Source organism: Nomia melanderi, chromosome 9 (assembly GCF_051020985.1).
Source record: "Nomia melanderi isolate GNS246 chromosome 9, iyNomMela1, whole genome shotgun sequence".
NCBI classification, from domain to species: domain Eukaryota; kingdom Metazoa; phylum Arthropoda; class Insecta; order Hymenoptera; family Halictidae; genus Nomia; species Nomia melanderi.
The window spans coordinates 15,015,113-15,043,079 of record NC_135007.1 but is presented as its reverse complement, the minus strand read 5'-3'; the positions used below and the strand labels follow the sequence as shown (position 1 = coordinate 15,043,079).

Below are 27,967 nucleotides of genomic sequence, written 5' to 3'. Positions count from 1 at the left end.
ATTAAGAAGCGGGGAATCTCCCGCGGGCGGCCCGTGTCCCGTCGGAGCGTACGTGCCTTCGTTTCTCCGGTGCTTCCGGACGTCGCATATTCGCGTCTCCCGCGGGGGAAACTTTTCAACCCTCCCCTTTACGACCCGCCTCTTCCCGAACAATTGCGACGAAGAAAAAATATTCAAGAACCGTGAGGACCGACTCGAACCAACAGACCAGTTGAAGGAACGCCGTGAGAATTGGACCTTCCATCCTTCCCTTAGCGAACTTGGTCCTTCGGGTCAGTTGGAATAAGGGAGAAATGTTCAGGAACTAACGATCTTCGAAGAAACTTGGCGGATCGAACCTTCGACATTTGAACCATTGTAATCGATAAAGAAATATTCAACACTGAAAGAGAACCCCTGGCAATCCAGCTCTTCTTAAATAATTGAATCTTAGAGAAGATATTGACAGAACCGAGGAAACCAACTCGAACTAACGGTCCAATTGAAGAGACGTGAGAATTGGAGCTTTGAACTTTGAACCATTGTAATCAATAAAGAAATATTCAATAATCAAAGAGAACCACCTCCTGACAATCCAGCTCTTCTTAAATAATTGGATCTTAGAAAAGATATTGACAGAACCGAGGAAACCAACTCGAACTAATGGTCCAATCGAAGAAACGTAAGAATTGGACCTTGACCCTTCTCCTCGCAACCCTGATCCTCCAACAATTGGAATAAGGGAGAAATATTATAAACCAACCCTTCAAAGAACCTTCACGACAATCGAACCTCGAACCCCCAAATCAATCGCAATCAATGCGACACCCAAAAACCAAAGAACCGCGTCGATCTAACAATCCATTCGAAGCAACACCTCGGGAATCGAGCCGGCGATCCTCCCTCAGCAATCCAGCTCTTCCCGAACAATTGGATCCCAGAAAAAATATTGGAAGACCCGAGGAAACCGACTCGAACTAACAATCTAGCCGAAGGAGCAACGGCGGGCCGAGTCGAACCGGAATTTATTAAACGCTGAGGACGCGGAGCGGAGGACTAAGACCAAGGGGTCGTTTTTGTGTCGGTCCGGAACGTCTTCGGCACGGTTCGCGCCGCAAGCCGGACGACGTGGAGGTACGACAAGGCGGGGAATCGTGAACGTTACACGAAGGAGGACGCGGCGCGGTAGCGCCGGAGAGCCCCGGCAAACGGAATGCCGTAAATCTCATGTAAATTCGGGCCGCCGCTTGATTTGCAAGCACAATGCCAGACAATTGTACGGTCTACCATCGAGCGGCCGGATGCGGAGTCTGCGAGTTTCTCCGGTCTCCCTGGTTAACTTCTCCCGTAGACCCCCGTCGTCGTTCCTCTCCTCGCGTTCCCTCTCGGTCTACCGATACTCTCCCCGTTCCCGTTTCCTTCCCGCCGCTCCCTCCGCCGCCGTCTCGTCGACTCGCCTCCTACGGGAACGCGTCTCTGAACGGTTTAACGATCCCTTCCCTGCAGTTCTCGCGATCCTCTCCTCTCTTCACTATTCTACCCTTTCTTTTTCTACTTCCATCCCTGCTCGTCGATTTCTCTCTTTTCGCTCCCTTTCACTCTTTTCCTTCTCCTCGACACTTCATTGCTTTCCGCTTAGCTCTCTTTCGCTTTCTATTCCCTGGTCTCTTCCTTTCTTCGTTTCCTCTCCTCTGCATCGTCTGCTCTCTTAGCTATTTAGTCTACATTCTCTTGGACTCAGTTCCCGAACTTCGACTCTCCTCTTGACCTCTCTCGACCTTGGTCTTTACTCTCTTGGCTCCTTTCATCCCTTTGCAGTTTCAGTCTCTCTCGATCTCCGCTCCGTACGTACCTAACCAAGACCTAACCAAGACCTAACCATCTCTCTCATACCTACCGTCTTTTGACTTAATCTCTACAATCCCTCTTGCTCTCTTTCGCTTTCCATTCCTCTGCTCTTCTTCCTCTCTTTGTTTCCTCTACATCTTTCACTCTCTTAACTATTTCTCTGCCTCCATTCTCTCGGACTCAGTTCCCCGAACTTCGACTCTTGACCTCTCCCGACCTTGGTCTCTACTTTCTTCCCTTTCATCCCTTCGCTGTCTCAGTCTCCCTCGATCCCCGCTTTACCATCTCTCTCGTATACCGTCTTTTGACTTAGTCTCTACAATCCCTCTCGCCATCTTGCTCTCCTTCCCTCTGTTCACCCTTTACGGTTTCACTCTATTTTCTTTGTTCGCCCTCTTTGCTCCGCGTCTATCGCTCTCCTCGTCTCAGCTTCTTGGAGTCCGTTCCCTCGACTGCGTCCGTTCCTCCGCCTCGCTGTCCCTTGGCCTCTCTTGGCCTTGATCCCTACTTTCTTGGCTGCCTTTCATCCCCTTCGCTGTCTCTCTCTCCCTCGACCTCTGCTTTCTCCGCCAACTCTCTCGCACGTATCTTTGGCTTGGTTTCTTTATCTACAATCCCTCTTGCCCTTATCTTGCTCTCTTTACATATCCTCCTCCTCTCTCCCTCTCCCTCGCTCGCTCACCAATTCCCCGTCCCAAGAGCCGTTCGTCATTCCCTCCGCTCACCGGGTCCCGGTTTTTCGACAAAGTATTTCACGCGGATAAAGAGGATCCCAGTCGCGAGCAAGATTTACTGGCCGAGCGTGCCCGCTCGTAAAGCTGACCGCGCGGTTCAACGTTAACGCAATGGAAACCCGCTGGCCCGGGCCAGACACGGGGTAGTACATCTGTCCGCGGGCCGGTGACGCGCTCGCGGCGAAAGCGTCGACCGCGAACCACCCACCGTAGGAATGCGAGCCGGTAATTCACCGGGCATTGTCGTTCCGCCGGGTACCTGCTGCTTTTCGCGCCGGGCCGGGCTGCTCTATCTGCCATTTTTCGAGCGGCGGGGCTGCGTCGAACTATGACGACGCGCCGCGGGGGTGGGACATGGTTATGGCGTCGCTTTTAGCTCCTGAGACTGTTCGGAGGCGGTGGAATGATAGTTATGTGGGTGTTGAGAAGACTAATTTTTATAATTGATGAACAAAAGGAAACTGCTGATCTCTTGCTTTTCGAGTAATTAAATCATGTTTTTATGACTTAGTCTTCGAAACATGAAAATCTCGCCGGAGTTCGACATTCGTCTGCAAAAGGTTAATATATGTATTAACCCTTAGCACTCCAGGTTGTTTTGTAATCTATCAGCAACTGAAGAAAACTTCGAGGATCCTATGATCCAAAGATTCCAAAATTTCGAAATGCAAACATTCGATCATTCTTTACAAAGAAAATAAAGGAAAAATACTGTAGAAATAGTCATATTTATGTAATTGTTGAGAATGAGCATGAAATATATTTTTAATGGCTGCAAGGTATATTGGTGCAGTCATCTGCTTCGCGGTCAGTAGTTTTCCCGAGGACAGCCATCTTTTTGCACGCGCTGAGCGTTTTTTTTCTCCGTGTCGTTCGTACAGTTCGTGGCAAACGTTCAATCGTGAACAGCGTTCCGGTTTTCAGTTTTTGTAAAGCACCGTACTGCATACTTGAACCCTTTGAACTCTGTAGGCTCCAATACTGCACCAGTTGTAATATTGAATATTTTAATGAATCAAAGAAACGACCCTAAAATTATTAGATTTTCCACACACCAAATTTTTCACTTAGAAGGGAAATAAAGGATTGAAGGAATATACTATATACTATAAAATACTATAAAAATTAGTTGCAGTTGCTGATAGATTACAAAACCGTCTGGAGTACTAAGAGTTAATAAATATACACTTAGCTCTTCGAACCGTGTCGTTTATTTCTACAAATAAATATTCAACAGTGGGATAAAAATATAATTGACTGCTCACTGTAAAATGGATAAACACTGTATACATGTACTTACAAGAAAATTGAGTATACACAGGGGAAATAGAGAATGTACAAATGAATCTACACAATGGAGCCCACACTGAAGGATCGATCGCAATACAACTCTCTTTTAACTTTGACTCGCAGGCAGAAGTTCGTTCACGTGCGCCTTTCTTTCGATTGCTTTCTTCGTGAAAATGCTTTAAGCCTGGACTCTGCACTAGACACATACAAAGTTCTTCAACACTATTCCTACCGTGACCAGTCAAATGACTGTTTTTAAAATTTCGATTAGAATTTCCTACAGACAACCTAATTGAATCGCCTTTATACCTCACGACTTCTCCTAAAATATGTGTATAAAACATTTCTCTTAATTTATAGAAGATAATCAATTGTGTTAGTTGCGAAAAATATCGTTAATATTTAGTCAATGGGTTCTGAAGTGCAAAGGGTTAAAAATATAACAGATGTTTGTCTAAGGTATTAACACGTTGAACGCGATGTTAATACTTGTAAACTGACAGCGAACTTTTGTTTAGGCGACGTCGGTGACACCGACAGTGTCAAGATTAGACAAATGTTGCATCTTTAATGAACTTTAATTGAAACATTGTACACAAAGAACCAGCTCAAATGAATATTGTATTGGGACTGTGCAATTGCTCTCTCCCACCTGAATGAAAATCAGGAAAAGCCTGAACCTATTAAAGAGATTGCGTTATCGATACGAGAACTGAATTTTAAATTAATTGAAGTGAATGTAGGTACTTTTGAAGTTCCTGGGAATTTTGAAAGGTCAATCTGCCTGATAACATTTGTGTTAAAATTAACCAGTCTCCACTTTTCGTCCAGGACAGGTCGAAGAGTGTCGGTCTGGACGTTGAAGTCGCGTTACGGGATGTCGCTCTTCATTTCGACGTGGTCTACTTTGCCCGGCATCATAATAGCATATGATTTTATTATGAGAGCGGAATACAGTTGCAATTGTGTTATTGGAATAAAATCTAATCCTGTATTCTGACTGTAATATAGGATAATAACGGATAATGGTGAATACGATTAGAAAATCTTGTTGCTTCCTGGATAATTCGAAGTTTTGGTTCTGACTATGGTATAAATTCGGTAGCGAATTTCATCTCTATTTATAACGGTGAATCGGAGTTGTCGAGATTTCCAGTTTAACCGACAAACATTGTTCCTCCGATAGACCCCGTAGAATGCGCTGTCACCGATCGATTGCTTTCGAAATAACTGCAGAATCGTAGCGAATATCGCGTTTCATTACGTTCTCGCGGGGATATCAATGACGAAATTACCCCGCGAAGGGTGGGGAATTGTAAGGACAGGGGTCGAAGCATGTAGGTCCCGGTGTCCGTCGACGATCGGCAATAAATTAATTATTCACGGATTATATATTCGTTTATTAATACCGAACTTTGTCGTCGATGTCGTCCGGGCACGATTTTATTATAATTGAAACGAATAATTAATACATCATCAATCGGGTCTGAATTTAATTTTAAACGATGCAAACGCGACCGAATAAGCTTCAGCCTTGAAAATCGCCCGCTCTTCGGGTCGGAGCCGGTCCGCCGGTTGTTCGACGATATAATCGAAATTCGTCCGGCGGACTATTAATTCCCAGTTCCAATTTTTCGAATGCCTCTGAAGTTTTCCCGCGCGTTTGATATCCCTCGCGGTTCAATTTCAACGTAAATTCATAAAATCCCCGGTTTAATTATGCAACCGTCCGCCGTTGCTCATAACCGTTTCATTTATGGAAACATTTATATTAACAATTACGGGCGGGCTATTTCGGAAACCGTGCTCCAACTGTCGGCTCGCACGCCGGTGTTCGCCGATCGCTGTAACGCATCGACCGGAAAATTCGCCGCGTTTCCCGCGCCTCGGTCCTTATTACGCGGATTTTTTTCCTGCGGGACAGAGTCTCTCGTTTCGCTTTGTAACCGAGCGCGTCGTCCTTTTATTCGCCTCGCGGGGAACGCAAAGGGACTGACACGGCCGAACGCACGCGAAGTATTCTTCGATTGCATTAGCTCGAACCTGTAGGCGGAGGGCGAAAAAATTCCGTCCCCTCGACCGAGGAATATTCTACCTCGAAGGAAACGCGCGCCGCTCGTCGGGAGAAGTTTGACACGGAAACTTCGAAAACGGAGAAGTCACGATCAACATGGCGACGAGCTTTTCGAGGGAACGCGAATCGACGGAAATTTGCGAGACGCTTGTTACGCTGGGAAACTTCGCGCGGCCAAGAGGAATTTTTTGAAAACCGAGAGGAACGCGTCTAGCTTCTCTCAGCGCGCGTTGACTTTAATTGGTTCGGGCGACGATAGCTTCGCCTGCAGATCGACCGACGTGATCTTTCGACTATTTTCGGAATATTCTGAACAGGTGTGAGTTTGAGTGGCAGGCAATCATCGGTTCGTAGAATCAACTGAATCATTTATTCGTCTAATTGTTTATTTTTATATTCGTTATCTGTGTCGCGCAATCTAGAATTATCCGTGAAAACAGGCAAACGTCACTCAGTTTCCGTGCCGGAATGGAAGAAGCGCGGTCGCTCGGCATTGTTCGGCCGGGTTTTCGCAAAACCCGCACTCGGTGAAAAAAGCTCAATCACATTGTATCCCGCGACAGGCCAATAAATCACTCGAAATCAGTATCAACGCGGGTTCCCCCAGAAAATCCGAAAACCACCGGAGAACGCGTGGTCCAATTATCCAGGCGACGCGCGGCCAGGCTAAAAATACGCGGCGAACTCGCCGCTATCCCGCGCGCGAACCCGAAATAAATAAAAGTCCCAGATCCGGCGCGAGTGCCAAAGATAATAAGGTCGCGTCGAAATGAAAGATCTCGCGTAATATCCCGGCGACGCGCGTCTAACGAACGCGGTCGCATTTCCAGGCGGCGCTGCGCGGCGCGGCGCAATTAGTTTTCCAATAAAAACGCATCGAAGGCGTTTGAGCTGTGAAACGATCGGGGTCAAGCGTTCTGCTAAACACCCTCGGCAGCTAGCCGCGAACCTCTTCTCGCCGGGAGTGCCGTTAAAACCGACGCGCCGCGCGGCCCGAGGCGATATCTTTTGATCAATCAATCGTCCCGCGTTTCCCGGCGCAACACGAGCAAAACGGGCGGAACACGGAAGAAAGAACAGCGAAGAAGAGGAGGAAGAAGAAGAAGAAGAAGAAGAAGGAGAAGAAAAAAAGGGTGATTTCACAGGGATATGCTAGGCAGACGAGAGCGCGCGCACGTAGAGGGAAGAGATCATCGTGGCGCGAGAAATAAACGAGCCGGCGCGCGCGTACTTCGCCGAGGAAAGTTTTGCCGGAGGCATGCGCGCCGCGCCGCCGCGCGATCACTCTCTCTCTTCCGCTCGCTGGCCCGCGAAACGAGACGCGAGCCGAACGGCCCGCGGTCGCACTTAACCGCCGGCTATCAAGGTGCCAGGTAGGCTGCTCTCTTGCCGTGGCGTTACGCTCCGTTCCGCACCGATCCGCTCGTTCCGCAGCTTCCCCGCGTTCGATCGCGATTCCGCGTGGCCCGCCAACAGCGGCAGGCAGCCAGTCGGTCGGTCAGCCAGCCAGCCGAGCCCGTGTTCCCGCGCTCCTGCGTTGTCCCCGTGATGACGGGATCGAGGACGATCGAGGGAACGCGGAAAACCGTTAACACGTGAGTTTCGACGTGCTGCCGATCGCGCGGCGCCGGATGAATTGACCAGTGACTCCTCGAGGGTTGGCAGTGGTAGACAGTCACGATCATCCATGTGTCCGGTATCGGTAGTCCTTAGGACACTGTGATAGACTCGTGCTACGCGTCGCAGAGTGTTGGATCGTACGATACGTGTGCCTGTGGATTTCGCTGGGCGTTCACCGGTCTCCGTCTGCCTCCGCATGGAGCGACGCTCTTCATCCCCTAACTCCGGGACTCTGGATCCAGGGATGAGGCTCGCGGGCTGGAGGATCCGCTGGAGCGTGTTCGCGCTGCTAGGAACCATAGGTGAGTGATCCCCGATCCGTCCAAGAGACCGCGCGCACGGGTCGCCGACCCCTGCCACTCGAGAGTGTAACTCTCTGACAAGGATCCTCCTCGAGCCTATCCGGCTCAACAGGTTCCTTCGGCCGTGTCGCATGTTACGCGAGTTTTTCGCGGTCGATTCTTCGACCTGGCCAATTGTTTAGGGGAAACACCGCGTCTCCAGGGACTCGGCCCGAGGGCCAGCCAATTCTTGGACGCGCTTCGGCGCTGCGACCGGGGGTTAGGGTACGCTCGCAGCTTAGATAGAACCTGGTGAAGCTCGGATTAAATGTTCGTTTCGAACAGTTAGGGTTCGTTAATGAAGGATTATCGAGCTCCTGGAACTGGTCTATCGGAAGTCAGGCAATTAACCCTTTGCACTCGAGGGGTGACTCTCAGTCACTTGATTTCATGCAGTAAAACTGTGAAATTTGATATTCAATATTGAACTGTATATAATGTATCGGCGCCTAAAATACTGGGATAACAAAGCTTTGTTTCTCAATTTACTTGTGATGCTTTGAGTTCATTTAAAAAAATATCTGTCTAATTATAAAATGTTAAATCTGGCGAAATACTTCGAGTGCAAAGGATTAATTCCACAAACGCAACAAATTGCATTCCGTAATGCAATTAACCCTTTGCACTCGAGGGGTGACTCTCAGTCACTTGATTTCATGCAGTAAAACTATGAAATTTGATATTCAATATTGAACTGTATATGCATCGGTGTGTACAATATTGGAATAACGAAGCTTTCTCAATTCACTGACGATTTTTCTTTGAGCTCATTTAAAAAAATGTCTGTCTAGTTAGAAAATGTTAAATCTGGCGAAATACTTCGAGTGCAAAGGATTAATTCCACAAACGCAACAAATTGCATTCCGTAATGCAATTAACCCTTTGCACTCGAGGGGTGACTCTCAGTCACTTGATTTCATGCAGTAAAACTATGAAATTTGATATTCAATATTGAACTGTATATGCATCGGTGTGTACAATATTGGAATAACGAAGCTTCCTCAATTCACTGACGATTTTTCTTTGAGTTCATTTCAAAAAATATCTGTCTAGTTAGAAAATGTTAAATCTGACGAAATCCTTCGAGTGCAAAGGGCTAAATCCACAAACGCAACAAAATATTCCGCAACGATCCAACACTACCATCTTCAAGCACACACGAAAGATCCACGACCTCATCAATGATTCCAAGAAAAAGAACTCCCGTTGCATATCGAAATCCACCCTAAGCCCCATCAATCACCACAAAACAAAACATTCAGCTCGAGCTGAAGGCAACTCGACGACATTTATATTCGTTAAACCTATCTGCAATCTTCGGCACGATAGGGGGTTAAATGTCGGTAGCCACGCAACTCGCCCCCATAAGCTCGCCAGCGACACTTGGTCGTCGTCCGGGGTGTCCCAGATACGCTCCGAACGCACCTTCAGCCGGGCGAATAAGCGGCCGCGGATTTGGGGGAAAGCGAAAGGGCGTTGGAGCGTGGCCAGGAGCGCGCGAATAAGGTCCGAGTTTACGAGCGGCAAGACGCCGCAGCGGATTATCCGGGAGCGGCGCGGATCAGCTCCGCGCGGCGTCTTGCGCGGATATTTCCATAGCCGCCACCGGAAGTCGGCCGAGGGATGCTCGCGGCGGCAGCCGGCGATGCTGCCGCGTCAGGAATTCGCGCTGCAAAGCGGATTTGCCCGCGAATCGTCGCCCGTTCCGCCTCCGTCCCGCGCAGTCGTCGGGTTTCCTCGTAACCTAAATAACGCGATTTCTATGGCTACCCTCCGCGGTGGCTTTTCGGGGACGCCGGGAAACTCGATCGGCGAGCGGTCCGTCGAAGACGCAACTTCGCGTCCCGGGGACCAACCCTCTCGGTTCGCGAGCGCGAGGCGGGCTGAGACGTGTTTTGTCTTTGCCGGTGGCCAGGGATACGGGCACGGTTAACTTGTTAGTTCGCTAATTGGCGGAACTGGCCGGTTCGGTCTGTAACTGGGCCACGGAATCGCACGCGTTCATGGGAGATTCGGAAGGGAGATGTCGGGCGTCGCAAGAAATGGAATCGAGTGAAATATAGAGGAACGCTCAAGGGTTCTTTACGGCGTTCTTCGGGGAAAATAATTTTAGACAGTAATTCCGCCGATGGCGTGGTTCGAGGAGCGTTCGTTCGGATCGCTCCGAACGATAGCGCGGAGCAGGAAACAACAGTTTTTCGTACGAGGCGCGCGAATATTTCGATCCCGGCCGGACTAGGATATATAGATCTAGATTAGAAAATAAACGCCGGCAGTAAAAATGAACACCGCCGGTGATAAACACCGTCCGCGTTACGTGCTTTTAGGACTGCAGTTCCATGCGTCGTAAAGGAATATCTTTATTTTTCGAGCGGGCCGAACAAATTCATAAATTCCGTATAAAACAACGAATATTAAAATCATTTGACTTTCAAATGCGCCGTTCGGGTAATGCCCGCCGGCCCGGCCGAAGGGATCGGCGCGGGCCGACGAACGAAATGAGACTTCCATTTCAATGAAATTTATTTCGATAACCCGCGGGAGAATTCGATTTCGTCGCGGATCTCTTAGGAGGATAAGTCCGCTCCTCGTCGCCGAGCGAATCGGGAATGAGGCGTCAACTTCCGCGCGATACATCGGCCGCGTTGTTCGCGAAAAATTCGCGCGATTCCGTTCGGAAATGAAAATTTCGCGGGTCGCGCGGAGATGAGCATTCCGATGGAATTGTAACGGAGGCAAACAGTGACGCCGGCTCATTGTTCGTCGGCCGGCTACGATGATTTATTGAAAACGAACGTTTAAAGTTCCGCAGAGGAACTCGCGCCCGCCGCCGGCGGTTTCAGCGCGGAACCGAGTTGCGCAGTGCTGAAATACTTATTACTTACTGAAATACACACTCGCTGCATCATGAAACCCGCATCTATTATACAGCGTGCTCTCGGGATAAGCGTGAACTGGAATAAAATATCGAAGAATCCAAATAGTTGCCGTATCGTCGTCACGCTGTCTCGTTTCCGATACGAGCTCCGCCGAAATAAATGCTCGTCGGAGATGTGCTGCGCGTTGCAGCCGGTTTAAGAGTAGCTTAGAGTCATTGAGAATGGAGCACCGTTGTTATATTACTGTGTATTGTATTAACAATATTGTTATTAACCCGTTGTTCTACGATATGTGTCGTGACAAATTATTTCTAAAGGAAATATCAGTTTTCTATCATCAATCGTTCATTTTTGTAGTAAACGTAAACAGAATGAGCATCAAAAAGCATCGTTGTTATGTTAACAATATTGCTATATTGTTATTAACCCGTTGAAACAATATGTGTCAGAGTCGTGAAAAATTATTTCTGAATGAAATATCAGTTTTCTGTTATGAATCGTTCATTTTTGTAGTAAACGTAAACAGGATGAGCATCAAAAGGCATCGTTGTTATATTAACAATATTGCTATATTGTTATTATCTCGTTGATACAATATGTGTCAGTCTCGTGACAAATTATTTCTGAATGAAATATCAGTTTTCTGTTATGAATCGTTCATTTTTGTAATAAACGTAAACAGAATAAGCATCAAAATTATTTCTTTCGTCACAAATCATTAACTCTTTCCATTCGAAAGTTTCTCACTAAAAATATTCGACATTCTCCGATCAGATATAGACGACATTCTTTGAATCTAATTAATGAGAACATAAGCTAAGAAAATAAGTTGTTTTATTTCAATATTTCTCGTATTGATGCATTGTAAGTTTATTATTCACAAGATTTGATAATTTCGCTATATCAGGTACTCACTGAAGGTCACCACTCGTGCAAAGGGTTAAAGGCAAAGTACTTACATCGAGCACAGTTAAGAAATGAATACGGGGTAATCAGAATTTCCATTAGAGACTAACTTGGATCACCAACTTGCAATATTTCCATGTTTATTCCTCGCTCTCCATTATCATTAGCATTAAGACCGAGAAATTCAATCGTGAAGATAAAGGAACCCGAAAGAAGCCCGCTCGCCCGTATTAATTAGAACGAACACCCGCCGCAAAACATCCGAGGAAACGCGCGGCCCCTTTTTCACTATTCTCCCTTATTTCACTGAGCCCCGAAAGGGTTAATTCGTCGCGCAACAGCACGATTTATGCCGTTGGCGGGCGCACAGCGGTCCGAGAATAAATTTCCATTTACCCTCGCGTATCGTCGCGCGGTCTCCGGGCTTTTCCGGCCGAGGGAACCCGTCTCCCGCGGTTTTCGAACTCGAAGATCCCCGTCTTCGAGACTGTATAAATCCCTCCGCCGCGGCCATCGCGAGGATCCTCGGGAACCTGATGAATCGGAGAGTATTCCCGGGAAATACCGCGAGTGCCATCATCAAATTTTTCAGTGGGAAGATGAAGAAGAAAGTTACGTGATATTACATCGAACGTTGTGTCGTAACGATGTCGTCCGTCAATGTTATCGGCGTTACGGATGACTGCCGTTATCGACGGCTACTTGCAAAAGAAAAATTGAACTTAATCCATTGGTATCAGCGTTACATAAATAGCATACTAGATTTTCCTCGGGAAGATCCGACACGTCCGCTTTATCAGTTAACGCTGGGTTCACGGAGTGCGTCGGTTTGACGCATAAATTTTATAAACATTACAAACGTTTATGAAATATATTCGTTTGATAAAATTATTAAAACTATTGAATACATTTTTAATTCGTGTTCATATGTTGATACTTATTAATCTCATACTGCATAAATTTTGTTATAATCACGAAACGAAATTCGGCCCATAGAGGGTTAACGCGTTAATTGTAAATATTCCAAGAATAACAGCCATGGAACGATAAAACGCTATATACAGATTGCAGTAAGCAAAAGCATGCCGTTTATACGTCGGCGTTGCTCCATTAGGAGATAAAATTGCATTCACCCTCGCGAAGGAGTTTTCCGTGAAAAACGTTGAACTTTCGTTGCATTGAACCGGCTGAATCGCGTTCGCTCAGGAGAACAGAGGAAGATTTTCCAGTTTCGACGATTGCAGTATTTCCTACGGGAACTCTTCGATCCTCGTTGACCGACGCGACGATCCGTCGCTCGGTTTTCGCGTGTCGGCGTGCACGTTACCCGACAACGGGGGCGGTCGGCGCGCGCGGGCGGGCGTTCGACGGCGGTAGGGAAACGAACCGCGGGATAACTCGACGCTACGCATTAGCCTGATTAAAAGCATGGCCGGCTAGTCGAGATCCGTTGATGTTTAATGCGTTTCCGAGGGGCGCGGGGGACGGGAAGGTCGCGCGGCGACAGGGGGCGGGCGAGCGCGCGCCGCGATTTTCCGCGTGGAACGTCGACGAGACGACGGGCGTCGATTTTGACAGACGTTATTGGCACGCCAGCGTGCCCGCCGACTTCGAGCAGTCGAACAGTTTTCGAAGTGTTTCAATTTGTATCGCGAATAAATAATCATCCGCTAATAGAGTGGTTGCCGAAGTTCGGCGGGCGGGCGGGTCGCGCGTAAATTCGAGAACTTGAAAAGTCGCTTTAATATTCATTACCGCGGCGAAGTTATTGCGCGGCGCTAGAAACGTGGATAATTTAAAGTACGGAGTAGTTGCCGCGAATGCCCTTGTTTGCTCGGCGAACGCGACAATTAATGTATCCGACATTCGTTCGAATATCCGACGAATGTTCCTTCGATATTCCGAGTAATTTCTTGTTTCCGTTCCGACGGCGCCCGGCTTCGAGAATTTCAATTCAGACGTGCAACGTTCTCTTGCTACGTGTCGAAACTGAAAAATTGTCTTCGCTATTCTTGTCCTGTCGATAAGCGTCATCGGTAATGTAGAAAGATGACATCGTTAACCCTTTGCGCGAATTTCTCTTGCATCTTTTCTTTGATAACTGTGTTACTACGATATTATATTTGAAATGGAAAATAGATAGCTTCTAGAGAAGAGTAAACAATACTTCTTTCTAATAATTTTTAATCCACGTATTAACCCCTTGGCCTATGATTTCCTTCTCAACTGTGATCGATACGGCTACTGTCATTAATAATTTCATAGAAAAAGAGAAAAATTCTAAGCATATGTTACACCTATATTTCCTTTCAAGCATAATAATTGATTACAGAGGAATAACGTTTACTCTGAATTCGAATAAATAGAGTAATATATATATATATATATATTTGTTGAATCATCAAGGCAAGGCGTTAACAGAGCACACCCACGAAAACTGACATCGAGTCACATTAGAATAAAATCGCAAAGGGTTCGCCGTAATATAACCTTCCCCAGAAAAATTCGACGTTGGCAGTTCTTTTTCGTCTGCTTTTCGATTCTCGACGAGCGGGGGTTCCGTTGAGAGCAGCCGCTAATTCCGCGCGAGCTGCGTCGGCTGCGAAATCTTAACGCTCGAGCCCGGAGGAAACGCGGGGGTGGTTTCCGGGGGCGCGAGCGAGTCGTCTATAAATCAGGCCGACTTAAGGGCGCTGGAGCCATGATTATGGAGCGGCAATGGAGTTTCGCCGGGAATTAACGGCGCCGGTGACAGCAGGCCTCCCGCGCGCAGACCCAACTTCCCCCTGGAAAATTCTCTCGCCCCCGGACAAATTAGAAGGCCGGGCATTCCCGGCGTGGCAATAACCGAAGAATCTTCTTCGCCCGGGACCCGCAGAGTTTATCGTCGGCTGTGAACTGCGGCGACGCGTTTTCCGTGACGGGCTGCCGAGTTTCGGGATCCGCAGTTTACCACGTGGAATATTCCGGCGCCGTGATAGATATAATTAATTTTTCTTCGAACTCGGAACACTGAGGACGAAAACCGGATTCGCCGGAGTTGACGGGTCGACGTCGCGCAGTTTCACGGAGCTGAACGCGGAAACCGGCCGGAATATGATATTAAGTCTTTTGATTGAATTGCATTGTTATCGCGCGTTATAGATGACATTTTGTCGCTTCTTCGTCGATCCGGAGTAGGGAGAGCTTGGCGAAGTCGGAGTATAATGAGAGACATTCGAGCATCAGTCATAAATATGCGATAAAGGAAATATTTCGATCTTTCTGAAAGTGCAGAGGATTGTTGGGATTGTTGCGATGTAAGGAAACGAACCTTTGAGCTTGTTAATTACGAGAAACTAGTGTGATTCACACCGTGGACTTGTTCCCATCTCAACAATCCACTGACACGAGAGAATAAGATCGACATTAATGAACTTTAGATTTTTATCTGTTTATATTTTATCGTGACATCGCTTTGTTCCTCAGTTCGAAAGAATAAGAAGATACCCTGAACAGTCGTATTACGTGTAATACAGAGATATTTATAAACAATCACCGTTCAACCGAATGAACCGCAGTAATTCGATTCGCGGTCCACCGATCACCTCCAAACCATTCAGCGCGTTAATAAAGGAACATTCATAACTACTAGAGACGTTACACCGCGAGATATCTTGTTTATGGAGCGGTACGACCGAGAATTCGTGTCGCGGAGTAATTTATCTGCCGCGATGCACTTGGCGTTCGAGGAACGAGCACCGCCGCGCAAGACGCTTCTCGATCGGCGACATAACTCAAAAATAGATGAACCTCCGTGGAAATATAAATCAGGGACGCGCGCCGATAGTTTTTTCCGCTCGCCGATTTTCGGCTTGGTTTCTTCCGCGCGGAACGATACGATCGTGCAGTTTTCAACTTGTTTTTTACGTGGAGATTAATTTGTTTTCCGGCTCGTTGGGAACGCGCGCGCGCGCGGGTGTTGCGTTACATTCGAAAACGCAGAAACATTGTATGACGTGTTTACCGTTCCAGCGATTGACCGCTCGCAGCGGTTTATCCGCGGATAAACGACGAGGCTCGGTTGTATCAGGGAATTATGCGTTGATAATTAATGTCGAAATCCGTGTTCAAGGGGGATGAATTTTCGTATTCAACGGCGGCCGGCCGCAGGGGGCACCGCGGGACGATATTGTCCGGTATTCTTATGAAAATTGAAACGGAGATTAATTGAAACGCGGATCAATTGCCGCGAATCGCGGCCGTTCGGCGCGGGCGCGTGCATAAAGACATAATGCGGGAATTAATTGATGCGTGTGATTCGCGCTGACTCGCGATTAATGGTCTTAACAGCACCGGCTCATTTTCATCCGCTTCGAAGTGTCAGAGAAACTACATTTCTTTTCTGCTTGTACTGACTTTCATCCATCGTAGTTTTATTTATAAGGTCGTTGTATACATACATTATATATATAATATATATTATGTCAATTTTTAAATTGTTCGAGATGTGTAATTTTGTTTGAGTCAAATTAACCTGTCGGTAGAGATATGAAAATGAAATGTCACCGGTGATACGTAACGCTTGGAACAAATAAGGAAACTAGAACGATTTTTCTTCTAAGGGAAGTCATCGAACCTGGGAATTTGTAAAATTGCGAGACTGTAAGTAGAATGCTAATACAGTGAAAATTTGAGTCGAATTTCAAGTTGAAGGGGTAACCCCTAGAAAAAATGTAAATTCATCCCCGTGGAATATCCTGAGAAGGGTGAAAGATGGCGAGAAGTTTGAACCAAGAGTACATTGTTCCTCCTCTATAGAATTGCGATGTAAAATAGTCGAGAATTTTCTAAGTCACCGTTAATCAACTCAAACGAGTTCCACGAAACAGCCGGACGCTGTCCAATATCCCACAACCGACAAAAGAAAAACCGCTCGAACGTAATCTCCACGGACGCGCGTCGATGAGAGGGAAGATCGATGGAAAATCACTTTTATTTAGAACGTAACGGTTAAACGTGATTGCGAGTCTGTCATTCGGCTACCCCGTAGGAGCCCGACTGAAGTCAATCCGCGAGATCGAAGCGGCGCGTGCACGTTTCCAGAGCGGAGCTTCAAAGAAACCGCGTCAGAACAAAATTGAACGCGTCCGGGTAAACACCGAATCCGGCAGCGCCGACGAGCGGGTAAGTCTCCGGCGTATTTCGCAACAAAACATCCCGGAGCCGAAGTAATTAAACGAATGCTCCGCGGGATCCGTTCGCTTTATCTGCCGGCCGCAACCCGTTCAATTATCAGCGTGCAGTCCGCCGCGGGTTTCCGCTTAGTTCATAAATATCGTAACGTATCATTTACACCGTTGCTCGTCCGCGCGGTCCGCTCGCGACGGCCCTCCGCGTCGGCTGAGGAACGTTTCGCTCGATGTTTATGTTCCATTATATCTTAATGCGAGGCCGCCGCGCGACAATACCGCCGGCGGCCATTTTTTCGGCGAGCAGAGGCCTCGAAACACAGCCGCGCCGCCATTGTGATCGCGAGTAATTGTCGGATCGCCGTGGATCCTCTAACGAGAACACTCGCGAAGAAGAGGGACGGAAAGAGACGCCGATAAAGAGAGAAGAATAGAGAGAAACGGCGGGGGGGGGGGGGGAGGTGGGAGTGAAGATCGAGAGTGAAAGGGACAGACGATCGACGAAAAAAGGGGAAAAGGAAGCGAGAACTGGTTCAAATCCATCCGCGGAACACGTTCGCCCCGGCAACAATGCGAACGATCGTCATTTGCTTGGCCGCGATTGCTTCGCAATCCTGCCGCGGGAGCGGATCGGTGGAGCGGCGATCCGAATCTGGCGGCGGGGGTGGCGGCATCCGGTCGATTTTAAAGAGTTTCGTTTCGCGAGCGAGCGCTGCCGTTAATCCAACTCCCGAGGCAAATCGACGTCGCGCGCGCGGCCTGGAAAACGATATCGAAAGCGTCCCCGGAATTCGCCGCTATTCCGCTCGCGGGGCGGAGGGTGTCGGGAACGCCGGGCGCGCGGGACGGGGAAAACCGATTGCCCGAAATAAAAAAAATAGGGGAAAGAGAATCGCGGCAGCTTTCCGCGTCGCGGCGGGACGCGGTCGAACGCGCGTTCGCCTTGCGCTCTCCGCTCGATTTGTTCGCGGGCCGCTGCGAATCGAGGCTTTCACGAGAGAGAGAGAGTGAGGGAGAGAGAGTGTGAGTGGGAAGGAGAGGGTGTTCGACGGGTTTCGAATCCAAACGCTTGCGTCCACGGAAATTCGCCAGGCCGTCGCCCTCGGCGACTTGACGAAGGCGTTAGGCGGTTAAACGGTTGGCCGTGCCCCGAGCAATACGGTAAGTGCTAAATTAAATTCAACGGAATGAGCGGCCGACCGACAGAGACCGAGCGGCGCGGCGCGGCGCGGCGCGGTGCGGCGCCGAATCCGTGAGCACTCTCACCGCCCCGCTGCAAATGAGAGAGAAAGTGTGCGCGCGAGAGGTTCCGATGCGGGGACAAAGGAGGGAAGGGTGGGGAAAAAAAGGGTGTGCGCGGCGAGCGCGGATTTCGCCGCGTGAAAATTAGTTTTCCCGTTAATTGGACCGAGGGTACGCGAAGTCTCCATCCCGCGTAATTGGATTCGTATACGCGTATCCCTCGTGTTCTCTTCGAGGCCGACCGGGTCGCGCTCGTTGCCCGATTTCCGGCTCGTTTCACGCTTACGTCGGCCCATTTTAACCGGCTCGCGCCCGCTCGGCTTTCAGCGCCGTTTAGGGGCTACGCGTGATCTGTACTGTTGGTCAGGAGATGAACTCTGAAAGGTATGCGGCTCTAATTGGTCGGCTCTCGTGCCTTTTTCCATTTCGCTTCTGATACTTATTCGATATCGGTAATGAGGTTGTGTGTGATTAATGAAAATTATGCTTGGCCAGAGACGCGGCTCGGTTACTTTGAAGCATTGTAATTAATGACAAGAGTAATATTCGATTCGGATTGGAGAGAATTAAGTGACATTTATATTTGGTAATGTCTACTTAAAATCTTTTGACTGCGGAGAATTCGTGGTAGGGGATTTTGCGGGATGCAACGTTACAGCGGTGGGTTTACGGTGAATTAGGTTTCGAGTAACAACAGGATCGCTGTGGCGGTTCCCTTGTTTCCACGTTTTTGGCCGGAAATGAACAAAAATGTAAATTATTCAGGGGTTGCCTCGCGCCGGCGCGAATACGGCGAATACGTATTGCGGGTATTAATATTTTTAATCTCTCCGCTTGCAATATTAATACGGGCACTCGATGAATATGAGGATTCTTCCGTTAATATCAATTGAAAGAAAATACAATTCCGCAAATAGAAATCCGGAAATTTTGCACTGCACTGTTGCGGTGAATATTTGATTTCATTTCCCATTGGGAGATTATTAATAACAAAGTAACAGCGCGCCTCGCAACGAGATAAATAATGAAGCACGAGCTTAATTCCCCCTCATAGATTTTTGATCACCGAATGCGCCGGAATGATACTTTAGTAGTGCGTCAGAATTTCGTGCCGGGGGGACAATAAAAACACAGCGACGCTCAGAAAGTAATTTTCAACAGAAGAATGAATTTCCAGTGGCAGCCAGCGTGCAAACGTTCTCGAGAACGATCGTCAACTATAGCCAGCAGCCATCAAATGCATTTGTACGGCGGCGCGCAGACTATATTCGACCGGTCATGTATATTTATCCCCTTCGTCAGCGTCGTCGGGTTCGGCGGAACGTTCATGTTTATGTATTTAGCAGTTCAGAGTGTTTCTTTGCGTTTCATACAGCTTCATAATACTTTATTAGAAGACACGTGTTACAGTGTCGCGTCTTTCAACCACCGCCAGGCTGGCAACGGCCGCCACATAGAAATGACGCTGCGCTCCGGCGGCCATATTTACGCATTCAAATTAGAGCCATTCATTCTTCAAAGTGATTAACTCTGCAATACAGAAACCACAAGAATTACTCTACTAAAGCCATATTAAAAAACCACGGCCGAATGTTCCGGCGGCTCGAAGACACTTAAAAACTACAGTTAATCGTTAAAATCTACGAGCGACTCGTTTATAGGTTATGTCTGCGAACTTTAACAAAAAGAATCAAATTCCTTCAAATGAATCTAAAAAATAAATCTCCACTAAATTCCTATATCTTCTAACTTCCCATCGAAACCAGGTAATCTCAAAAATCAAAGCATCAACGTTTAACATTCACTCGAGACTCATTCAAGGAACAGATATCGAGTTCGTTTTTGTTCAATATTATTCCATCGTATTTCCCGATCAATCGATTAGCAAATCAATCATTGAAAAACGGTCGATAGGTCTTAAATCTCCAATAACAGACCCTCGAATTCGTTTTCTCCGAGGTTTATCCGTTTCTGGGTTACCATCGCTCACCGGCGTCGGTTCCTCGGGCGGACACGCGCCGCGTCTCGGGGATGGTTCGGCCGGAATCTACCGACGTTACATTCCCGGTGATTTAAGTAGCCCGTGCCGAGACGACCGGGGTTACGGAACGGCGCAGGGCCGCATGCACCGCTGTGTACACCGCGATACTACGAAAATATCCGCTGGCCGGCGGCCAACTCCGCCGCCTCCTCCGCCTTTTCGCGGGACGCGCACCCCAGGCTGCGAGACGCGGCCGCGTTCCGATGTATCGCGATCGCACGTATCGCGGCTATTTATGGATCCCCGCCGGTAGATTTATCGGCATCGCTCGTATTTACAAGCGCCACCCCGCAGGGCACCATCCGCCGCCCTTCCTCGCCCTCTGTTAACGTGGCGCGCGATGATAGAAAGAATACACCTGAGAGAAATGGGCTCTAATTGGCCGGGGGTGAAAGGTGCCGTGGTTTTTATTATTTCAGGCTTAATTACCGAGCAATTAGATCGATTAGTTTCCGCTTCTCTTATATCTTTGGATTATTGTTCCTATTGTACGTGACATTTGGATCTTCATTAATCAATTCGTTTCAGAATACCCGTTTAATATTTAATGATTTATCTAATCTCTCAGAAGAATTATAAGTCTTCTATACTCAATCCTAAAGTGAAACTAGAAATAATTCTGATCTATGCAGCAACCCTAATATTAACTAAAACACCGGAACTGATCTATTCTGATTCCTTCTCGCAATTATTAACCCTTTGCACTCCATAGGCACCTCAGTCGCCAATTGATTTGACACAGCAAAATTATAGAGTTTGACATTTAATATTAAACTCTATATTATACATCGACATGTAAAATATTAAAACAGCCACTTTCATTAATTTACGTGCGATTTCTCGTTAAGTCAGTTCGAAAGAATGTCGGTATTTGATTAAAAACCGTTGAGTGTCTCTATTAAAAAACTGGAGTACAAAGCGTTAAAAAGGTAAACGTCTCTCCTGGAAACCATTAAAGAAATTGGCTTAGCAACGCGAGAACTGAATTCCATATCAAACAACCTCTCAATAAACACACTCTCATAATTCCCATCACGTTTCAAGATGTCAATTTCACTGCTCGGCAGTTACCGTTAACGCTGATACATCAGAAACGCTGATCACTTAGAGAAATTCGCTTTCTACGCCATTTGTCTGATTCCGTGCCATTGCAGGCAACTTCTTTCTATCAGCCCGACGTGTATACCTATAGACAGGAATGATTCTCGCGGGTATTCGCGTCGTCGGTATCGGCCCTAAAATACCCTCGCATTCGATCGACGCGGGGCGGTTCGCCAGCTCGGGGGCAAAAAAATTCGACATACATTCGCCGGTATATCGGGGGCTGGAGATCGAGCCGTTGGAACGACGGCGGCGGCGGGCCGCGATGCAATCGGGGAAGCCCGAGGAAACATGGCCGGCCGCGAGAGTCTCGGCCGCGCACGGTCGATGGCCCTAACGTAGGGCCGGTTCCGCGTCGTAGGCCACGTTTACGCCGGTGCAGCGGGCGCTGTCGGGTTTACAGCGTGTCTGTGCGTGAGCGTACGCAGGAGTGCACGGGTCACAGAGAGATAAATAGACAGACACAGAGGCGCGTGCAAGGTTCCGACGCTCGGCGAGCTCCGACGGCCGGGAAGCTCTTGAAGCAATTAAAATGAAAATGCGCGGAGACGAGTGCGCCGCCGTTGTCAGTCTGCGTTTGAGAAAATAAAATAAAAGGTGTCGTTGTGCCTGCGATTCCCCTGGGCCGCGACGCTTCCGCTTCCGGCGTAGACGCGTCAGAAATGGACGGCTTTTTGTTCGGAGCCCGGCAAGAAGTCCTTTGAAACCGCGAAAGATCTTGTTGAGTTGTTGAATTAGTTGCTAATTTCGTTGCAGGAAATGGGAGTATGTAACGATCGTTGAGATGACGATTTATTCGCGTGTACGTTAGATCGAGTATGGATCTATCGAGGAGTTTCGTGGAAAGTTGTAGGCTTTTAATAGCTGTAATCGCGAAAGAAGGCGGGCACGTTGTAACACACGTCGACGTTAATGAAATCCTGGTCGACCTCATATCAGCCTGTTTATTTTCCGAATGTGATTTAGACACCCCGCGATTAACCGGTTTAAAGTCCCGTTTTAACGCGCCGGCCGCAACCCCTTTGGGAAAGCAAACAGCCATCGGGGAACGCGTGTTTATTTATCGCCGAGCGCGCCCGGCCGCGTGTTTCTTTCGTGTAAACGTCGTTCCAGGATCAACGGCTGCCCATCTTCCCCATGGAGATCCATAAAAATCAAGGAATACTCGTTTGCAGTCGTCGCCGGGGTATAGATAGATCGTAAAATCAGCCGGCCGTTGGAGCGAACGTGTTTCGAGGGGGTAGGACAAGCGAATCGACGGGAACGCGATCCCCTTAGCGCCGGGAACCGTGATCCGCAGTTTTGATACGGCTCGAAAGCCTGGAACACCTATCGGCACAGATTCTATAAAGTTTAGCTCCTACCTTAAAAGTTTAACGCGTTCGCTATCGTCGTCATTTGCGTCAATCCTTTCGCATCCGGAGAGGTGAGTCTGATTTTACGAAAATTTTTAGTGTACGCCATAGCGCGTGAAACGGCGCTGCGAGGATCAACGACCCTCGGGTTTTATACAAATTCCGCCGAAAGAGTGGGACGCGTTCGGCGGAGCGTCGTCGTTATGAAAGCTCTAACCTCGAGAATCCACTAGCAGCGAGCGTATTAATTTACGACCACCTCTATGTCTCGGCGACGGCTGCACAACGCCGCGAACGCAATCGAAGAGCTCATCGCGGCGCGGTGATAAAACCGCGGCATTGTGCGAAAGATGATCAAAACACAGGTGTCCCGCGGAGGAAGCATCCGGCAGAAGCGACGCCGACAAAAGGCCTCGCCGCCGATACCGGTTCCCGCGGGTGCGCTTCATCCCCTATCTCCTCCCGTCCCGCCGCCTAATAGGTTTCCTCGAGGAAAACCCCTCCACCTGCCGCGGTAAAAAGATGTCTGTCGCGTCTCCATCATCCTGCCAATTCCATTGAATGCCGCCCGCCCGGCACCCATCCAGCGTTACCCCCGAAGCAGCGGCGGGGTTATCGAGACATCGAATCATTCCGAACACGCGGCGAAAAATTCGAACCGCCGCGGCCGGGACTCGATACCGCCGAACGCCTCGGAAGTTTTGAATTCGAGCCAAATTTCGTAGAGGCTCCGGGGACTTTCGCGACGTTCGAGAGTTCATTGAATCCCACGCGGGCCGATTCGAATTTCCTCGAAGGTCTTGAATTCGAGCCAAATCTCGGTGAACGCTTCGAGACTTTCGGTACAGTCGAGAGTTGATCAACTCCTGTCCCGAGCGATTCGAATTTTCAAACTCTCCAACCGAGCGTCGACGCGTCCGTGCCCTCGCGACGCTCGAGAGTATCGGATGCTGATCGAACGTTAGATTTCCAGTGATTCAGGAATCAATTGTCGAACGTCGATCAATAACTACCGTTTCGTAGATCTTACCACGTAAGCTACCAGCTAAACAAGCTCGCATAGTACCAAAAAATCAAGTTGAACCTGTTAAAACTACTCCAATTTCAAATCTCAAGCAAACTGCATCGAACGATTCAAACTTCAGTCACATCCTGTGACACGGGCATCATTGTAATCAATGAATTTAACCCTTTGCACTCGAGAGGTGACTTTCAGTCACTGGATTCGATTTGCAAAATTATAAAGTCTTATGTATAATATTATTTGTACGATGCATCAATGTATGAAATATTGAAATAAAATAACTGTCCTTCGTATATGCTTCCTCGTTAGTTTCAAAGAACATCGTGGCAAACTCTGAACACTCCTGGAAAACTTTCGAGTGCAAAGGGTTAAGTCTCCCAAGCAACACTGCACTCAAACAATGAAAGGCTTAAACCATCGCGATGCTTGTACCGCCGCAAGTTCCAACGTGTCCGAGGACCTTCCGCCGACCGACGATCACAGACGTTCCTCCAGTGGTGCGCTTTTCGTCTGGCGCAGCTTTAGGTCAGGTTTCAACGGCCTGCGAAAGGGCCGAGCTTACGCGTCCCAGAACCACAGCGTCCAAGAAGGACAGCGAAAGCGAGCCAGACGGAGAGAGAGTGAAAGCAAGAGAAAGAGAGACGAAGGGATCACGCGATTCCGCAATCATACGCGGCCGGGCCGGCGTAACATGCACCCGGGGGCTTATCATGCGCCGCAAAGTGAAATTATTCCGCGCTGAACCCTTGTCGCCGATACGCGCGCGTGTCGCGGGCCCTGCGGAGCCGGCACGACAAGCCGCGCCTCGCGGGTCGCGCGCCTTGTGGTTACCAGTTTCGAGGGACTCGAATTTAACAACCGACCGACCGGTCGAGACCCCACTCCTTCGGTTTTTCTTTTTCCCCATTACAGCCGGCCGCGGACGCGGGTCGCGCGTTCGACGGGAGGGCGGACGGACGCCGGCAGCGTGCGAACGCGACCCGGAAGAAGGTTTTTCGCTGCTCGTTAGCGCTTATCGATTTTCCACCGATGCCCCGCACGGATTTCACTCGACACGCGGACCCTCCATTACGACGCTAATGTCTGCTCGCGGATAAGGCCGAGTTTACGAGTGGCCGCGCCGTTCGTGCGGGTCGCGGCTCGCTCTTCCGGGTTCGGGGTGTGACTTTTTGAATATGCTCGTCCCCGGGAGTTTGAGCATGCCCGCTCGACGCGGTTATCGTTTATTTAGAGCGCGCTCGATGTCGGCCGAATGCTCGCGTAATGCACGGCTTGGAGTCATGAACGGAATGAGTCGGAGGTTCGGATGGGGGATGATAGCTCCGGTGGTACAAGGGGACTGCAATTAACCGCTTGTGTCACGGGTCTTTCCGAAAACGGTCGAAATACGCGGTCGCGCTTCTTTCGTTTCAGCTGGGAAACTGACGCTTTTCTATTTTTAGATTGAAGGAGTCTATATAGTGCGATCGTATTTCCGTTTCTAAGCAGGCAATTACTATAGTGGTACTGTAGTATAGATAATGAAAGGTGGATCTTGAGTAACTGTCACGGAAATGTCATTTCCAAAATGTTTTGAAAAATATGATATGCAAGATTAGTAGTAAAGAAATTTAGTATTTATACATGTGTAATTTCACCAGTTGACGCGTCTTTAGATTCTCTTCTAGAACACGTCGAACTCCGTGCGACGTCTCGCAGTTACAGTTGACTGTTCTGGCACGCGCACCCGTGAATTTCTTTCCACCGCGAGTGGTTAACAGAGTATAGCGTTGCTATATTATAGATAATGAAGGAGTGGATCTTGAGTAATCGAGAGCTAGGAATAAATATATGTATCTAATAAAATATGGAAACAACACGGACAACAAGTAACAAGTACAACTCGCAACTCTCTCACAGACATTCCCTTCCAAAAATCATTCTCTCCCCCACAAGCATTCTTCTCACACGCACACATCACAAACACTCGGGTGCACCCCTGGAAAACTGGCCCTGCAATCTTGGGTCCGCGACGTTGAGCAGACCACTTTCCCTCGACCGTTTTAAATCCTGTCCACTCACACTCAATCTTACATTCGCTCTTCCTAAAAATACCTTAACCTACGCTAAAACTTCTAGATACTACATAACAGAAATAAATAGAAGGAAGGGGAATAAGTAAACTTCATTGGATTCTACGAACCGATAGGTTGACACTTTTAGGTAGTGTACCGAAGAAACGCGATCGCGCAGCTACTCAAACAGTGAATATGGTTCAGAGGTCGGGCGAGCGAAGGGTGAGGTTGTCGGGTGAATTTATTAGTGTTGATGGCTCTTTTTCCGTTCGCCTGTTATTCTTTTTCGGTTGTTTTCTGGTTCTCTTTAGTCCTGCTTCGCCCGCCTCGAGGGAACGCCGGTGTTCCTTGGAAAAGCATTAACTCCGGGACTCGCGTGGACGAGCCGCGTGGAAGCCTTGGGGTGGGTTTTTACATGAGGCGGAAAGTCGCGAGCGCAGCGCACCGCGGATCTCTGTGCTCCTGTGTAAAATGGAAACGCGAGCGGCATAATGCGATGTAAGCTACAATTGAATTGCACGCTGCGGGAATGTTAGTTACAGCTCCGGCGGACGTCGGGGGGTCAAGGAAGCGAGACTCGACCCCGCGACCGCGGTCGCCGCGTTACTCGGGAATTACCGGTGTTTGATCGCCAGAAATATCAAATCCATTTCACTCGATAATTTCTATAGGAGCCGGCCGTGGCTCGAACTCGCGCTCATCAATAGAGGCCGCTCCCCCGGCGAGGCCAAATATTATTTCAATTTCCTCCGGATTGATACTGGATATTAACTTTCCCCCGTCAATATTTAACCGTCAAAGTCAATGTTTGCCCGGCCGATAAACACGCAACTCCATTTTTCCGTTCACCGTTGCCGACAACAATCGCCGGCCGAGCGCGAGCAGCCGAACGCCCTAACAATCGCGGAACAATGCCCGTGGAACCCGGCCGCAAAAACCCAAGTGAACCGCGCCGGTCCCGCGGGAGGCCGAGCGAAAGGAACAAAATCCGCAATGCAGAGTCCTATCGGGAGCCGTCGAAAGTCCCGTTGAAAGTCGAACGAAGGTATAACAAGGGATCAGGGCGGATAGCTCGGCGGAGCGTCCGTCGTCGGGTAATTAAGTGTCCTCGACCGGGCCGCGGCGAGAGGGGGGCGAACGAGCTTTACGAGTCGATCCGTCGAGTGGACGTAAATTACCGGTGAGGGGGGGGATCGAGCGGAGGGGGCGCGGGCGCCGGTTAGAAACGGAGAAAGATCGAGAGAGCCACTCGATCCCGCGTGTCCGGTATCGCGCGAAAGAGGTCAGGGTGGCTCGCCGTTGGGGTCGGGCGAGGGGCGGCCGGGGGAAGGGGGCCGCAGAACGTGGCGGAACGATCCCGTGTTCCGGGCGAACGGAAACAGACGGCGGTCCGCGAGCGGCGGCTATCTCGTCAGCTCGTTTCCACGGGGCCGTTTCGCGCGAGCGACGCCGGGCGCGCTAATAATATCGTCGTAAAAGCGAGGAGGACGAGTCCTCGCGGCCGGAGACGACGGTGCTCCGTCGAGCGATTCGATCGATAGCCTCGGTCAGCGGTTACGAGTGCCTCGCTCTCTTTTCGCCCTCGGTTCGTGTCCAGGATCCCAGCCCGACGAGGAAACAACGGGGGAAAACGCCGGCGAGCGATCCAGCCGAGCGATCTCGGCTCTCGTCCGCAGGGTTGTCACGGGTTTCTCAGAAAATTCGCTCGAGACGCGAGCTGGGATCGAGCTTCGTTCCCTTTCGCATGGGAAACTGAATTAGGATGTTTGTTAACGTTCAGTGAGCTTAATATTGATATGCCGGTACGCAGCACGCGAATTTCTGCTTTACGACCGACGAGAAGAGCGACGAAATGCTTCGATCGTGTGTGTTTGCGTAGGCGGCCGCATTAAGCCACGTAATTTTAACGGTCCGTGCCTGCGGGTTTACGGTGTTTAATGATAGAAATCTGCCGGAGCCTATGCAACTGCAGGGGTGAATGTGGAAGTGTGTTTCTTCAGAGCGGAATTGTTATGATGGAGTATAATGGAATGGTATATTTATATATTTGTAATGGGAATAGAAGGTTCATGTTACGAGAGTAATGATGATTCTTGGGTCGAAAGTTACCAAGCTTTTTCTCTCTTTCTCTGATTTCTGTTTAGTGTTAAAGGGTGAATGGTATGTTTATATATTTCTAATAGGAATAGAAGATTCATGTTACGAGAGTAATGATGATTCTTGGGTCGAAGGTTACAGAGCTATTGTCTTTTTCTCTGGTTTCTATTTAGAGTTGGAGGGTTGAATGTCGAAGTATATTTCTTCGAAG

At 48.8% G+C, this 27,967-nt stretch overlaps 1 protein-coding gene across 1 annotated transcript in view; it reads left to right on the top strand.

Annotated features, from left to right (window-relative positions):
• Nucleotides 1-7,261: 7,261 nt before the first annotated feature.
• The window catches only part of ed (hemicentin protein echinoid), a 105,911-nt gene continuing 85,205 nt past the window's right edge, over nucleotides 7,262-27,967 (top strand). The window contains exon 1 of the mRNA XM_076370514.1: nucleotides 7,262-7,847. Coding sequence (XP_076226629.1) covers nucleotides 7,742-7,847 — 106 coding nt within the window. The 5' untranslated portion in view covers nucleotides 7,262-7,741. The remainder of the gene's footprint in view (nucleotides 7,848-27,967) is intronic.